Source organism: Pan paniscus, chromosome 13 (genome assembly GCF_029289425.2).
Source record: "Pan paniscus chromosome 13, NHGRI_mPanPan1-v2.0_pri, whole genome shotgun sequence".
In the NCBI taxonomy this organism is placed as follows: Eukaryota; Metazoa; Chordata; class Mammalia; order Primates; family Hominidae; genus Pan; species Pan paniscus.
The window spans coordinates 140,527,705-140,544,006 of record NC_073262.2 but is presented as its reverse complement, the minus strand read 5'-3'; the positions used below and the strand labels follow the sequence as shown (position 1 = coordinate 140,544,006).

General features: G+C 52.7%; 1 protein-coding gene across 2 annotated transcripts in view; it reads right to left on the bottom strand.

Annotated features, from left to right (window-relative positions):
• Window positions 1–16,302, bottom strand: part of RAMP1 (receptor activity modifying protein 1) — a 66,213-nt gene that overhangs the window by 14,559 nt on the left and 35,352 nt on the right. Inside the window, exon 3 of one of the 2 annotated variants that reach the window (XM_014344106.3) lies at window positions 329–907. The exons of the other annotated variant lie outside the window; for it this stretch is intronic. Coding sequence (XP_014199592.2) covers window positions 652–907 — 256 coding nt within the window. The 3' untranslated portion in view covers window positions 329–651. Of the gene's footprint in view, window positions 1–328; window positions 908–16,302 lie in introns of those variants that run through there. 2 annotated transcript variants of the gene reach the window in all.

The window sequence follows — 16,302 nt, the reverse complement described above, 5'->3', positions numbered from 1 at the left end:
GTGACGGGCAGAGGGCCAAGCCTGGTGATGCCTCGGGGACAGACAAGAAGAGAGCCTGCACCCGAGGCCCCAGGCATCTGTGGGGAGGGTCCCAGCCCTTCCTGGTCTGTGAGCTCAGTGTGTCCAGCCCTGGTCTGGACTGTGTCGCTGGGGGGCAGCAAGGGCCCCAGAATCCCCAGGAGCACCTCAGTGCACTCAGCACTGGCTCCAATGCCACCCCCGAGCAAAGGCCCCTGATTCCTCCTGTTAGAGGAAAGAGAGTCCGCAGGGCCTGGGTTTCCACCCTTCTCCCAGTGATGGGTACCCAGAGATAATGAGTCTTTCCAAGTTCAAGAACATCCCTTTTAATCACAAACCACTCATCCACAAATGTGGCTATGGGGTAAGCAGTCTAGGCTGGGACCCTTTCCAGAGGTAAGTCAAGGTCACGTCCCTGCCCCCTTCCTAGGGTGGCGGTGGCCTCCAGCCAGGGGGGCTTCCAGGTTAATACCAGAGCCTCGGCTACTCTGGACTCCTGTGAGCTCTTCTTGGCTGGAAGAAGGGGGGCATTGTGGGCCTGCTCTGTCCCAAGGCTCCAGAAGCTGCCCCTGCCCAGGCCTGCCTGGCCTCATCCTGCAGCCTGGGTGCACCTGCGGGCAGCCTGGGCCCCGCCTACACAATGCCCTCAGTGCGCTTGCTCTGCCAGACCACCAGTGCCGTCACCAGCAGGGTCACCGTGATGGGGACCATGATGAAGGGGTAGAGGATGCTGCCGGGCGGGTCCCGCACGGCCCTGCCTGAGATGGGGCAGCTCCTGAAGTAGCGGCCATGCACTGCCAGGAAGAACCTGTCCACCTCTGCATTGGGCCAGAAGCAGCCCAGCTTCTCCGCCATGTGCCAGGTGCAGTCGGCCAGCTCCCTGTAGCTCCTGCGGATGGAAGAGGAGGTGGTAAGACCCTGGGCAGGCGGGGGATCCAACGTGGGACCCCAGCCCGGGCTGCTGCACCGTGGCCCCTCATGCAGCCCTGAAGCTTGGCTCGGAGAAGCCCCGACGCCGAGGCAGTGGCCCTGGATCCAGGAGGGCAGGGGCCCGATGGCTCCAAAGGGACTCCAAGGCGACCTGCATGGCGGCCCGTGGTGCAGGAAGCCCTGGCGTGGCCGTGGGGCCCCTCGCAGCTCTGTCTGCACCAGGAGGACAAGCCAGGCTGGGTGGCCAATAAGGCCCGAACCTCAGCCACCAGCTCCTCTGCCACCAGCTCCTTCTGCCACCCTGGGCAAGGTCGCAGGCTGGTGTCGCGTCTGTGTGTGACTGTTATTCTGTATGTGACTGTAACTGTTATTCTTTGTGTGTGACTGTGTGTGACTATGTGTAACTGTTATTCTGTGTGTGACTGTGTGTGACTGTTATTCAATGTGTGACTGTTATTCTCTGTGTGACTGTGTGTGTGACTATTTTCTGTGTGACTGTGTATGTGACTATTATTGACTGTGTGTGACTCTGTGTGTGTGACTGTTATTCTGTGTGTGACTCTGTGTGGATGACTGTGTTATTCTGTGTGTGTGACTGTGTGTGACTGTTATTCTCTGTGTGTGGCTGTAACTGTGTTATTCTGCATGTGACTGTGTGACTATTCTCTTTGTGACTGTGTGTGACATTGTGTGACTGTTATTTTGTGTGTGACTGTGTGTGACTATTTTCTGTGTGACTGTGTGTTACTGTTATTCTCTGTGTGTGACCATGTGACTGTGTAACTGTTATCTGTGAGTGGCTGTTATTCCCTGTGTGTGACTGTGTGTGTATAGCTGTGTTATTCTGTGTGACTGTTATTCTGTGTGTGACTGTGTGACTGTGTTATTCTGTGTGACTGTGTAACTGTTATTCTGTGTGTGTGACTGTTATTCTGTGTGTTACTGTGTGTGTGACTATGTATATGTAATTGTGTTATTCTGTGTGTGACTGTGTGTGGGTGTGACTGTTATTCTCTGTGTGTGACTGTTATTCTCTGAGTGTGTGACATTCTATGTGTGACTGTGTAACACTGTGTTACTCTGTGTGTGTGTGACTGTGTTATTCTCTGTGTGTGATTGTGTGTGTGTGTGACTGTGTTATTCTCTCTGTATGTGTGTCCCTGTGTGTGAGTGTAACTTGTTATTGTCTGTGGGTGTGTGACTGTGTTATTCTGTGTGTGTCCCTGTGTAACTGTTATTCTTTGTGTGTGTGGGTGTGACTGTGTTATTCTGTGTGTGTCCCTGTGTGTGGGTGTAACTGTTATTCTGTGTGTGTGTGTGAACCTGTGTGTGCAGGTGTGACTGTGTTATTCTGTGTGTGTGACTGTGTGTGCAGGTGTGACTGTGTTATTGTGTGTGTGACTGTGTGTGGGGGTGTGACTGTGTTCTTCTCTGTGTGTGACCGGGTGCATGTGACCCCATATGGACTTCACCACAGGGCCTCTGACCCTATCCTGCCACGGCTGCAGGTGACTTTACCCACAGGTATGGCTGCCACCAGGCTAGAAGGAAGGGAGTGGAGGTGGCCGTGCCGAGCCAGGGGCCTGGGCGGCACGGGCAGAGGGTGTGCCATTGGGGTGTTCCTTGGGCTTGGCTTGGAGAGAAGCCATCGCGGAGTCCCCTCTGCTCCAGGAATTTTAACCCTCGAAGCCACAGCGGGTGAGCTCATTCCCACCCTGCCCCTTAGGTGCTCTCAGGACTCTGCTCCCCAGGGCTCTCTGGGGAGAGCAAACGCCATCTGTTTCTGAACAACTTTCTCCATAGATGTGGGTTTGTAGGCCACAGGATGCCCTTTGAAATGAAGTGGACAAAACCCAAGTGGACCCAGCCATCGGTGCTTTTCCGTGTCATCTTCCAACCCAGGACGTGGGTGTCAAGTGCCTCTTCCAGCAGAGGAAACTGAGGCTCTGAGACATCACTGGCCATGGGTAGAGCCCAGACCACGCCGGCTCCTTCTGCCTCCAGCCCTGCATTCCCTCCAACCCCCTGTGACCTCCTGCTTCACAGAACAGCCCTGAGACTCAGGAAGAAAGGCCCCTCTGGCGTTTCATGGGGCTCAGAGCCTGTTCTTAGGGACTGATGGCCTGAAGGGGTCTTGGTGGCATTCACTGTTGTCACCATTCCATGATAACTGCTGCTATCATGAAGGTCCACTGGGTACCCCTGCATGACAGGCACAGGCTCGGTCGGCAAGGCCTGTGTGTGAGCTCGCTCATGCTCGGGGACCGCTGTTACCCATTGTTTTGTAGACAGGGAAATGGAGGTTTGGGAAGGCTGGAGGGCTGCCAGGTGAGAGGGCCAGGGTGTGACTGCACGGGTCTCACACCTCACCACTGTCCCTCGCCCTTGGTGGCCAGATCTGGCCACAGCTTGGACACTTCCTTGTCTGGGTCCAAGTTGCACTCACTGGGGGTTGAGGCCACAGTGGGCATCCGTAAGCCAGAGAGCCTTGAATGAGCCCTTGCCCCATGGGGGCAGCCTGAGTGCCTCTAGGGCAGGTGCTGAGTCCCCTTCACCCCCGTATCCATGATGCCAGTGTGATGCCAGGCTTGCTGTGGAAGTTGTGCCACCAGGGCTGCAGCCAGGGTAGGAACAGGCTCAAAGCCCTTTCCACCATCCCAGACTCTTCTCTCCTGGGAAGCAGATGCCTTAGGCTGCTGAGGGAGGAACAGCACAGCCTGTCACCCCCAGGGCACAGACAAAGACACACCATGGCTAGGGGAAGGATAGGAAGGAACTCTTTTTCCTTGGAAGGGCACCAGGAAACCATCCTGGCCTACGATCCTGCACCATAGAAAACAGAGGCCTTGGCTGGGTGTGGTGGCTTAACGCCTGTAATCCCAGCACTTTGGGAGGCCGAGGCGGGTGGATCACAAGGTCAGAAGTTCAAGACCAGCCTGGCCAAGATGGTGAAACCCTATCTCTACTAAAAATACAAAAATTAGCCAGGCACAGTGGCGGGCACCTGTAATCCCAGCTACTAGGGAGGCTGAGGCAAGAGAATCGCTTGAACCCAGGAGGTGGAGGTTGCAGTGAGCCGAGATCATTCCACTGCACTCCAGCCTGAGTGACAGAGCAAGACTCTGTCTCAAAAACACCACCACCACCACCACCACCACCACCGCCACCAGAGGTCTCTTCTCGCTGGGGAAGGGACAGGACAGTCGCACCCAAGACCCCGACAGAGTTTGCCACAGGGAAGAGGGGTAGGAATGCTGGGGTGAAGGGCACAGGGAAGGGCCTGTCTAAACTGAGGCTGGACCAGTACACAGAGAACCCACCCCAAGCCTTGAACATAACCTTGGTATGTTCAAGGCGGAGGTTGCAGTGAGTTGAGATCACGCCATTGCACTCCAGCCTGGGTGACAGAGCAAGACTGTCTTTAAAAAAAAAAAAAAAAAAAAAAAAAAAGAGGTTGATATAAGAACCTTTTGAGAAAAAAGCAGCTGAGAGAATTCATTGCCAGCAGACCTGTGCTACAAGAAATGTCAAAGAAAGTTCTTCAGTGATAAGAAAGAATTTGAGATCCACATAAATAGATGAAGGGCCCCAAAAACAGTGAAAATGAAGATAATAGAAGGGTATTTTTCCTTATATTTAATCTAGAAAGTGAGTAAATGGATCAGAGGCCATAAATTAAATGTGAGGAGACCCCTGGGGGGCTTTAAGAGGCTATACAGAAAAAGTAGGGGCCTCTCCGGCATCTCAGCACCCCTCTACCCCCGCCCCTATCGTACGGTCACTGTTTTTCCTCCCTGGCTGCCCTCTAGGTCACTGCCCTGAGTGCGCAGGGCCTCCCTTAGCCCATCCAAGAGGCCTAGTAGATGAGGCATGAGGAGGGAAAGGCAGCAGAGAGTGTGCCGTGCCTGTAGGCATTGGGGTGTGTGGTCTCTCCAGGTGAACAAGGACTCATGTTTCAAGAAGAAAACAGAAGTGGAAAAAGCCACAGGAAGTCGTGACGGTTTGAGTCTCATCGTGGGGGAAAAACGAATGAGTGCACGTTATGTGGCCGGTCCATGGTAAATGTTAGACATGTTATTGTTGCTGAAAACCAAGTCTAGCCTTCTCAACTACAGGGCTAAACAGTGAGAACGCTGCCTTTTTTTTTTTTTTTTGAGACAGAGTCTTGCTGTGTTGCCCAGGCTGGAGTGCAGTGGTACAATCTCAGCTCACTGCAACCTCCGCTTCCCAGGTTCAAGCGATTCTCCTGCCTCAGCCTCCTAAGTAGCTGGGACTACAGACATGGTCCACCATGCCTGGCTAATTTTTGTATTTTTAGTAGAGATGGGGTTTCACTATGTTGGCCAGGCTGGTCTCGAACTCCTGACCTCAGGTGATCCACCCTCCTTGGCTTCCCAAAGTGTTGGGATTACAGGCGTGAGCCACTGCATCTGACCAATGAAGGCTGCTTTGAATGATGATCCTGTCCCATATCTCAGACCCACCAAACCTGCAGGCAGTTTAGTTTTTGGTGTTCTGCAGATCCAGTGACACATGATCCTGAACACTGACCCCTGTCCTCTGAGGAGCGGAGCTGTGGCATTTTTAGGAGGAGCTATTGCCATCTCTGCACTGGCCAAACAGAACAGGAAGGAGCGGATGCAGGAAGCCACGCCACCACAGAACCCACGCCGAGGCCACGCTGAGGCAGATAGGGCCATGTGTGGGTGGGCTATTCTGGGACCAGGCACTCTCTCCTTGATATGTCAGCCTTCTGGATTGCAGTGCCACCCACGTCTAAAAATATCTCTAATGTGCAGTTGGCTGCCCACTTCATCCTGTTTATTTATACAGAAGTGACAGCTGAAACTTTCAATAAATGTTGTGAGCTCCGTCAGTGAGGATGCGATAAAAGAATTCCCCTCAGAGTACAGACATTCTTCTGCCCAAAAGAACACAGAATGGACTGAAGGACTCAAAATAGTCATGAAAAATACACCCTGGCTTTAACTCCCTAAAGTTTCAGTTCTCGTGTCACTGAGTAATTATCCTTTTTTGGCTAGGACCTTCTATTCTGGGGCTCGAAGCAAACTTTGCTTGGAATGTTCCTGAATCCTATGGTGGGAGTTTCCAGTGTATCTGGGTCCCAAGTCAAGGCCCGACACCACTGTTCATGGTTGTTTACTTGCTGGGAAGGAAGTGTGATCACTGATGCTCACAGGTGAGTCGTCTACTCTGGGGACACCCTGGGTTGCAGTTGTCCCCCAGCTACCCCCGGCTGGCCCTAATATGAAATATCTGAGCCTGGGCCCTGTCACCCACAGACCTGGGTTCAAATCCCAGCTCCACCTCTTACCCAGAGTGATCCTGGAGACCTCATTCGCTTGTTCAAGCCTTAGTCTCCTATTAAGATGAAGATACAGGTCCTCACTTGACTGGCTCATGACGTATACATTTCTTGTCCTTTTTGAGTTTATACTTAAGCAAAAGGTGACCAGGCAATGTGTGTCTAAATTGTCAGAAAATCTGAGGGGAAAGCACTTTTGGCTTTACATTCGCTTTTTAAAATTTATTTATTATTTTAGACAGCGTTTTGCTCTGTTGCTCGGGCTGGAGTGCAGTGGCACGATCTTGGCTCACGGCAACCTCTGCCTCCCGGGCTCAGGTGATCCTCTTGCCTCACCCTCCAGAATAGCTGGGATTACAGGCGTGCACCACCACACCTGGCTAACTTTCATTTATTTATTTATTTTGATTTTTATTCTTTTTTTGAGACAGAGTCTTGCTCTGTTGCCCAGGATGGAGTCCAGTGGCATGATCTCAGCTCACTGCAAGCCCCACTTCCTGGGTTCATGCCATTCTCCTGCCTCAGCCTCCCGAGTAGCTGGGACTACAGGTGCCTGCCACCACGCCCTGGCTATTTTTTTTTTTTTTTTGTATTTTTAGTAGAGACGGGGTTTCACTGTGTTAGCCAGGATGGTCTTGATCTCCCGACCTCGTGATCCGCCTGCCTCAGCCTCCCAAAGTGCTGGGATTACGGGCGTGAGCCACTGAGCCCGGCCCAATATTTCTTCTAGAAATACAAATGACTACTAAGCATGTGAAATGAAAGACCAAACATCCAGACGGCACTCCTCTTAAAAAGGAGAATGCTAGGCTGGGCGTGGTGGCTCACACGTGTAATCGCAACGCTGGGGGAGGCCTAGGCCGGAGGATTGCTTGAGCCTAGGAGTTTGAGAGCAGCCTGGGCAACATAGTGAGACCTTGTCTCTACAAAAGAAATACAAAATGGCTAACACAGTGAAACCCCAACTCTACCAAAAATACAAAAAATTAGCCGGGCGTGGTGGCGGGTGCCTGTAGTCCCAGCTACTCGGGAGGCTGAGGCAGGAGAATGGCGTGGACCTGGGAGGTGGAGCTTGCAGTGAGCCGAGATCGCGCCACTGCACTCCAGCCTGGGTGACAGAGCGAGACTCTGTCTTAAAGAAACAACAACAACAAACATTTGCCAGTGATGGGATGCACGTGTAGTCCCAGCTAGTTGGGAGGCTTAGGTCAGAGGATCACATGAGCCCAGGGAGGTGGGAGATTGAGGCTGCAGTGAGCTATGTTCCTGCCACTGCACTCCAGCCTGGGCAACAGAATAAGACCCTGTCTCAAAAAAAAGAAAAGAATGCTGAATGCTAGTGAAGGTGTAGGATACTGAGGCAGGCACTCATAGCAATCCTCAGGGAAGATAAACTGGTACAATTTTTCTGAAACACAATTTGGCAATATGTATCAATAATCTCAAACTCATGGATGCCTCTTGACCCCGTAATTGCATTACTGGGAATTATCCTAAATTAATAATGTGAAATATAGATAACAGTGATGTAAGAAGGTGTCCACTGCAGATTTATAATTATGAAAAACAGCAAACAACAGGACAGCGGTCACAGAAATTGTTTATGAGTGGCTCCATTATGTAGCTGTTAAAATTATATTTAGGAAGAAAATTTTAAGATGTGGAAAAATATTTATGTTCTAAAGCTGGGCAAAAGAACAGCTCTCATGCCTGTGATCCCAGCACTTTGGGAGGCTGAGGCAGGAGGATCGCTTGAGGCCAGGAGTTCAAGACCAGCCTGGGCAACCTAGTGAGACCCAGTCTCTCTGCTAAATAAATAAATAAAGTTTTGAAAAGCAGCAGCAGGTTAGACCAGGTGCCATAAACAGCCTGGATTGGGGTAAAATGGTCCACATGGGAGGGGGACACAGCAGAATGTCACAGGAGTGATCCCCACCAGAATGGTAATAACACGAAGGACTTTTCTCTCAACTTCTTTGGGTTTTCTACCTTGAGCATACATACTTTTTATAATTATATTTAACAGCTCATTTTAGCAGGAAGGCTCACAGGAAACTAGATGTTGATGTCACTGCATCTGCAGCCACCGTGCCTGGTGTCTGGGGCAGCCTGGGTCTTCCCACCAGAGGGCTCTGATGTGCAGGCAGGGCTGGGACCCTCTGGTGACAGCGGCTCATGGGGGAGGCGTGCAGGGCAGACAGGGAGCGGGGATAGGGCGTTGGGCCTCTCCAGTCTCAGTGGCCTCCTGCATGGAATTGGGGGCCCCGCGGGACCCAACTCTGAGGCATGAAGGGGCTCTGTGGGAGGGTGAGTGGGGGCGCAGGGTGGGCCCTGGGGGCAGGACCCCACTTTCCTCCTTGCTGTGTCCCCCCCACCCCCTCTGCAGAGACCTCTGCATCCTCCTGGTCCTCCTGTTCCCTCCTCCATCTCCCTGTCCTTCTGGCCCCTCCTCTTCCTCCTGATCCCTCTCTCCTCCTGGCCTCTCCCTCCTCCTCCCAGCCCCTCCTCCTCCTCCCAGCCCCTCCTCCTCCTCCCAGCCCCTCCTCCTCCTCCCGATCCCTCCTGACCCCTCCTCCCTCTTCCACCTCGCCCTTGCTCCAGGCCCCCACCTCATCCTCACTCCAGCCTTGCTCCGGGTGGCAGTGGGGCATCCTCACTCACTGAAGCCCCCCGGCCCTTACCAGCCCCCGGAGGAGAGGCATCCCCCACGAAGTGCTCCTTCTCTCTTGGCCTTGGGCTGCACCTGTGAGTTCCCCATTCTCCCTCCTCCACCTGAAGCCTGGGCTGTTCACTTCTGGCTGTGAACACATGTGACTCAGGGCCCCCATGCCATGCCTATCCCCTGAGTTATCATGGCTCCCCTTTCCCTCAAGGCTGCCCTCCCCTCCTGAGGCCCCATCACTGTGCCCAGGATGGGGCAGAAGTGACTCGTCCTGGCGGATGGGTTATTACAACTCACATACCAGCTTCCACCTTTCTGTAGTGAGTATGTGGGGGCTTGGCATCTATCTACCCCTTCTTCTGCCTCCCCCAGTTTAGTCAGGGGCAGCCATCAAACCTCTCCACTGCCCTCCACTCTGCATGCTGGGCTTAGCTACCACGGGCTCTCCAGGCCACATCCCACACCCTGGCCCCTGCCCAAGCCCACTGTCCACACCTTCCCACCCCTGCTTCACGCCTTCAGTGCTCACCATTACACCTGTCCCAGATTCAGAAGCTTCTGTGTGGGTCGCTCAACTGGGTCCCCTCCCTCCTGCTGGCCACACTCTAGCCACAGTGGCCAGTGTTCTGCCTCAGGACCTTTGCACATGCTGTTCCTTTTAATTGGAAAGCTCTTAGCCTCATCTTCACAAGGCCACCCTATGCTCGCCCTTCGCTTAAATGTCACGTCCTCAAAGAGGCCTTTCTGGATGCTTCAATCATATTTGGCTTCCCCAGCAAAGTGGGGTTTTCCTTCATAGATGGGTGTTACTTTGTGGCTGTCCATGAACTCATGTGATTATTCACCCACTGTTGGTCTCAACAACCAGACTGCAGACACCACCAGGGCAGGGAGGGTAAGAGCAAAAATCCCACTTACTCTGGGCACAGCGGCCACCTCCAAGGCAAAGTGAAACAAAGGCTGAAGGAAGACAGCGAGAGAGGGATGTACCCAGGAGACGCCGACAGAAGGTGAGCAGGGGTGCGGGCTTCCCAGCAGACCCGGCCCAGGCCGGTGAGAAGGGCCATCAGTGGGGCTGATGGGGATGCTCCACCCAGGACAGTTGGCACTGCGCCACAGCGTACAGACAGCCCGCAGCTGCCAGGAACACAAGACACGTGGGAGACTTAAACACACCTCCCAAGGCTGGGTAGATAAACAGTAGCATAAAGTGATTATGAAAAATAATGTTAATAAACCGATGCAGTGACTGTCTGATAAAGGTTCTATTCTACAGAGACTCAGCCGGCTTTTCAAAGGCCCCTGGGTCTGTGTTAGGCGGCAAAAAGAGACTCATCAAATCCCCAGAGTATAAATCATAAGTCAATATTCTCAGGCTACAATACTGAAAACTAAAAATCAGTTTTAAAAAAAGGATAAATTAAAAAAAATGGAATTCCTAGAAATGAAAGATCATTTATATAATTTCGAAGTCACAGGAGAATTTAAAAATTCAATTACAAAATATTAAGAAAACAAGATCGGCAATACTACATGTACAAATGAATGGAATAGGGGCAAAAGTGAATTCTGAGAAAAATTAATAGTTGTAAATTATTTTATTAAACAAAAATAAATGAAAATAAACAAAATAAGTATCCAAAGCAAGATATTTTTTAAAAAGAACAAAATAAATCTCTCCAAATGGCACATAATTTGTCCATCAATAATTATTAGAAGCTAATATAGGCCAGGTGCGGTGGCTCACGCCTGTAATACCACCACTTTGGGAGGCCGAGGTGGGCAGATCACTTGAGCTCAGGAGTTCAAGACCAGCTGGGGCAGCATGGCAAAACCCCTGCTGAAAATATCAAAATTAGCCAGGCATGGTGGCACACACCTGTAGTCCCAGTTAACTTGAGTGGCTGAGGCACGAGAATCCCGTTAACCCAGGAGGCAGAGGTTGCAGTGAGTCGAGATCGCGCCACTGCACTCCAGCCTGGGCAACAGAGCCAGACACTGTCCTAAACAAACAAACAAATAAACAAAAAACAAAAAACAGAAAAAAAAAGTATAAGAGATTAATATGTAAAAAAGGTTTGTTAAAAATTGGAAAATCCTCAGTGAATTGGGATACTTTTTGGTTAAATTATAAACTATCAAATATCGACTTAAAAAGGAGGAATTCCAAGAAGAAAAATGGCAAATGTTATTAAAGAATTGCTGTTTCAAAAGGCACTAGATCCCAGGCAGTTCTTTCAAATTCTTTTTTTTTCTTTTTAATTGAGACAGGGTCTCACTATGTTGCCCAGGCTGGTCTCAAACTCCTGGGCTCAAGCAATCCTCCCACCTCGGCCTCCCAAAGTGCTGGGATTACAGGTGCGGGCGGGAGGCGTGAGCCACTGCAAATTCTTAAAGTGAAAGAAAAAGATGTGCAGCTTCCCAGTTCATTTAAAAAAGTTAACAAACCCTGATCCCAAGCCTCTTGAGATGGCATGACATGCGTCTCAACGCACGCGCACACGGACGGAACAGATGCCCTTCGCTTCCACCTATAAATAGACACTCAAGTCCCCTACCCAATGCTAACAAACTTCATCTAGCCACATAGCATATTTTATTTAAAGGAGGGCTAATTTCAGGAATGCTTTAAACCTGTTACTACAAAAATCACACTTTAATACACCATGGGGAAAAAATGTACCATCATTTTAATACGCATTGGGAAGGCATTTGAGAAAACTCAATATTCTTTTCTGATTTTAAAAAAGCCACAACCTTGAAAACACAGAAAGAAGCTATTTTCTTCATGAGATAAAAATCTCTCTCTCAGCCAGGTGCAGTGGCTCATGCCTGTAATCCCAGCACTTTGGGAGGCCGAGGCGGGCGGGTCACCTGAGGTCAGGAGTTCACGACCAGCCTGGGCAACACGGTGAAACCCCATCTCTACTAAAATACAAAAAATTAGCTGGGTGTGGCAGCGTGTGCCTGTAGTCCCAGCTACTCAGGAGGCTGAGGCAGGAGAATTGCTTGAACCCGGGAGGCGGAGGTTGCAGCGAGCGGAGATCATGCCACTGCACTCCAGCGTGGATGACAGAGTGTGACCCTGTCTGAAAGAAAAAAAAAAAAATCACTGTCTCAAACCAATAGCATGCACCCTATTTAGGACTGGAACGCAGTGGCATTTTCGTGGCAGCCAGCAACAGGCTTATTTCGCATTTAGGCAGCCAGGGCTGGCTTCTCCCTTGTGGTTTCTGCCTTTGGTGTCAGGGCTCATACCCAGGATTCTGTGAATAGCGGGACCTTTCCAAAGCAGGGAGGGGCTGGCCACTTACTGCGCCACTTCCTCTGTTGACAGAGAGCCACGCTGTGGCCTGGCCTGGCGTGCGTCAGGCGTGGAGCAAGCACAGGGCCAGCTTGTCTTTAAGAGGCCTCAGCCCAGGCCCTGGGGATATGAAAGCCCACGTAGTGTAGCTTCCCACCTACGTCTGCGTGTGTGAGCTCGGGAGCCTGGCTTCCTGTCTCACTTCTGCCCAGCACTGCTGGAGGCAGCAGAGAACTGGGCACCTTTTGTTTTTCTTGACACTGGGGAAATGTATAAGGAAGTCTTGTTAACTGTTTGATGAAAAGCACTTCAGCACACTGTGCTGGCCTGGGAAATGTGTGCTGGGCCAGCAGGCTCTGAGCCAGCTGTGCACACCTGGAACTCCTATGGGTGAGTGGCTGCTCCCATCCCCCTGGGACTGGCAGCACGCGTGAGGGAAAGACGGATATTGTACTATCAAACCCTTCCTAAATCAGGCTGGTCAGAGAGTACAATCAAACTAGGGAAAAGGCCAAGCATTAGAAGTCCTATGTACCTGTGCAGCCCAGGGATGCCTACACATTTGACCTACTGCATTGCCGAGACAGGAATGCTTTGAAATAAGTGTCATCACTGAATGCAAATGAATATGTTAAACAGGAATTTTCCCCAGGCTCTGACTATGGTTTATCTATTTAAGTTGTATTAACAGGGACTTCTGACATCTTAGCAAAGCCACTTTCCCAACAGCATAAGGGGAAATGCCAACTCCATCCCTTTCCAAAGAATTACAGCATCTGGCCAGGCACAGTGGTTCCCGCCTGCAATCCCAGCACTGTGGGAGGCTGAGGCGGGTGGATCACCTGAGGTCAGGAGTTTGAGACCAGCCTGGCCAACATGGTGAAACCCAGTCTCTACTAAAAATACAAAAATTAGCTGGGCGTGGTGGTGCACGCCTGTGGTCCCATCTACTCAGGAGGCTGAGGCAGGAGAATGGCTTGAACTCGGGAGGTGGAGGTTGCAGTGAGCTGAGGTTGCACCACTGCACTCCAGCCTGGGAGAAAGAGCGAGACCCCATCTCAAAAAACAAACAAACAAACAAAACCCCCCCCCCCCCAAGAAAAACCAAAACAAACGAAAAAAGAAGAATGACAGCATCCACGAGAGCATGTGTTTCTGAGGTTTCCACTAAGACACTTGGACCTGTAAACAAGAAGCCTCACCACAGGCTTCTTGCAAATACTTCGCCAAATCATGGAAGCCAATTCCATTCCACACCTTTGTTACCAGCTAAATATTGCACTTTACCACTGACTAGGCGCTTGCTGAACAAGGAGGACAAAGGCCTCTCTCTTGCAGGAAAAGGAACAATGTGAATAACGCACCAAAGAAAGAATCTTGGGAGGGTTCAAGGAAACAGGAGGAAGACAGATGAAACGGGGCTCAGTGTTCTCGCTGCTGTGGAGGAGGCCACAATTCCTCCTGCAACACCCGCAGTGACTGTAGAGCATGCTGATGAAGCCGGAGAAAATGGCCAGCCCTCTCTGCACGTTGAGCAGGGAAGGCAGACACGGGACCACCTGCGGCCTTATTCTTACCTCCCCTCGCTCATGGCCTGTCTGGGCCTCAGGCTCTGTCCTGTCCCATGTCATCTGCTCTTTCAGTCTCCCTCTTTCCTGGCCTGAAGTGAAGCTGGTTCTCCCATTCCTGGGATGGAGGCTGAGGCCCAGGCGGGGCCCGTGGTTGCATGCGGGGCTCTGGGGTCCACCTGGACGGATGCACACCCCATGATAGCTGAGTGCCACACAGGAGCATCCGGTGAGCTGCAGGCATGTAAAAGAGGGACCCACTGAGGCTGGGGCAGGTGACCCCACCATCCCCACGGACAGCACATCACACCTCCAGGACATTTAAAGGCCTGGCCCCTCTGCTGTCCAAAGGTCTAAGAGGCTGGGTGCAGTGGCTCACGCCTGCAACCCCAGCACTTTGAGAGGCCAAAACAGGAGGATCGCTTGAGCCCAGGAGTTCCAGACCAGTCTGGGCAACACAGAGAGACTCCCCCATCTCTACACAAAGTTTAAAAGTTAGCCAGGAGTGGTGGTGTGTGCCTATAGTCCTGGCTACTTGGGAGGCTGAGTCAAGAGGGTTGCTTGAGTCCAGGAAGTCAAGTCTGCAGTGAGCTAAGATCATGCAACTGCATTCCAATCTAGGCGGCAGAGTGAGACCCTGCCTTAAAACAAAACAAAACAAAGTCTAAGAAAATACTAAGACCTGTTTCCCCGCGTGAGTGTGCTTCTCACAGCACCCGAGGGCAGGTGTTCTTACCCCCTCCTTACAGAAAAGGGCGCTTGCTGAGGTGATGGGGAGGTCCCTGAGGCGGCAGTGCAGACTGGGGAACGGTCCAGGGGTCTGCCTGGGGGCTGCTTGGCCTCCTCCACTCAGGGCCCTCCCTGGGCCTGGCTTCCTCTGCCTCCCTCCCCTTCTCCTGCTATGGTGGCCCCAGGCCGGGGAGGAATCTGGGCGCCTCTGCCCATGCTGGGAGAAGCGAGAGGTTTCTAAATCCATCCCTGGCTCCATGTGCAGCCAGGTCTGGCACCAGACACAGCCTGGGAGCTGCCAAGTCAGGCTCCCCACAGAGCAGCCACAGCGGGCGGGCGGACGGGCATAATACCTCCTCTGAGAACAGGCCTGGGCAGCGCCCTGGCTCCTGGGGCTGCCAAATGAAGTGCAGTTTTAAAATGCAGTGGGTGTCCCAGGCAAAGTCACAGACTGTCCTATGCTGGCTGCATCTGGGCCTGAGCAGGGGTTGCATTGCGTCCCAGGGTCCGAGGATCAGGGAATGCTGGGAGATCGCTGAGCTGTGCCCATTGTGGGCCGGGTGCTGAGGGCTCACTACAGGCTCACTGAGGGCTCACTACAACCCCTGGGAGGTGTCCTGGCACCCCTGTGGGGACACCCAGGTCTAGCTGCCCAGCTGTGTGTGATGGGGCTGAGACCACACTCAGGCCTGTCCAGGCCCCAGGGTTCCCACCTCACGGGGACATGGGTGTGACATGTGTCCGAGTCTCAGGATTAAGCATGACAGCCGGCACGCTATATTTGGATGCTAACACCCTGGGGGCATTGTCCTTGTGAAGCAACGCTGGCCTGGAGGCTGGACGGGCTCTGCCTTCCTATCCACCCCTGGTCTCAGCCCCAGGCCAGCCGGCCCAAAGCATACTTGCCCTCTCTGCACAAGAAACTCTCCCCCGATGCTACTAGACTCTTCAGGGACCCCTGCCGGGCTTCACGAGCCTTCAGCGACCCATCCTGCCCACCCACGGGGCGCCCTGCACCATGCTGGTCCCCGTTCGGGCATCCTACCAACTGGCCGCCTCCATCGGGGTAGCAGCCTTGCCACCCCTGCCCTCCTGCCCCAATCTCACCTCGTTTGGAGCTCAGGGCAACACTGAGTGTGGGGAAAGGCCAGGCCAGGAAACATCCCAACGTGGGGTGTTCACTGTGGGGGCTTTGAGGAGTTGGCAGTTACGGAGCCTCGGTGTTTTCACCTTTAAAATGGGTTCAGTGATCCCTGGCTCACAGCAGCAGCGTGGTGAGAACTCCCTCAGAGGGCCACCACCATGCCATTCTCTGATGGGAGCCCATGACCCCCCCAACAGGACCCCTTTGCACAGCAGGGGGTGGGCATGTGACTCGCGCTGCCCTGCCTTTGGATGGGAGCCCCACACAGGCAGGCAACACGTGGCCTCCTGTCTTGCTCCTGACTCGCTCTACAATCGCCACCATAGGGCTGACCTCAAGGGAGGGTGAGGGGCTCCAGAGGCCACGGTGCTGGGGGGCCGTGGCTCCAGGAGGGAGGGGGAGGTCCTGCCCTGCTGGGCCCTTGGTGGCTGGCACCATTGGCTAGGTGCCTGCTAAGTGCTCAGCAAATGGCTGCTGAGCTGAATCAGGTATCTGGATTCTGAAGGGTACCCTGCTACCAAGGTGCCTTCACCTAACTTGTCGAAGGAGAACCACAACCAGATAGGAGTAGGAACAGGCCACTCCTGTTCCCCAGGGCTGGCAACGCTTTGTCTCACCTCC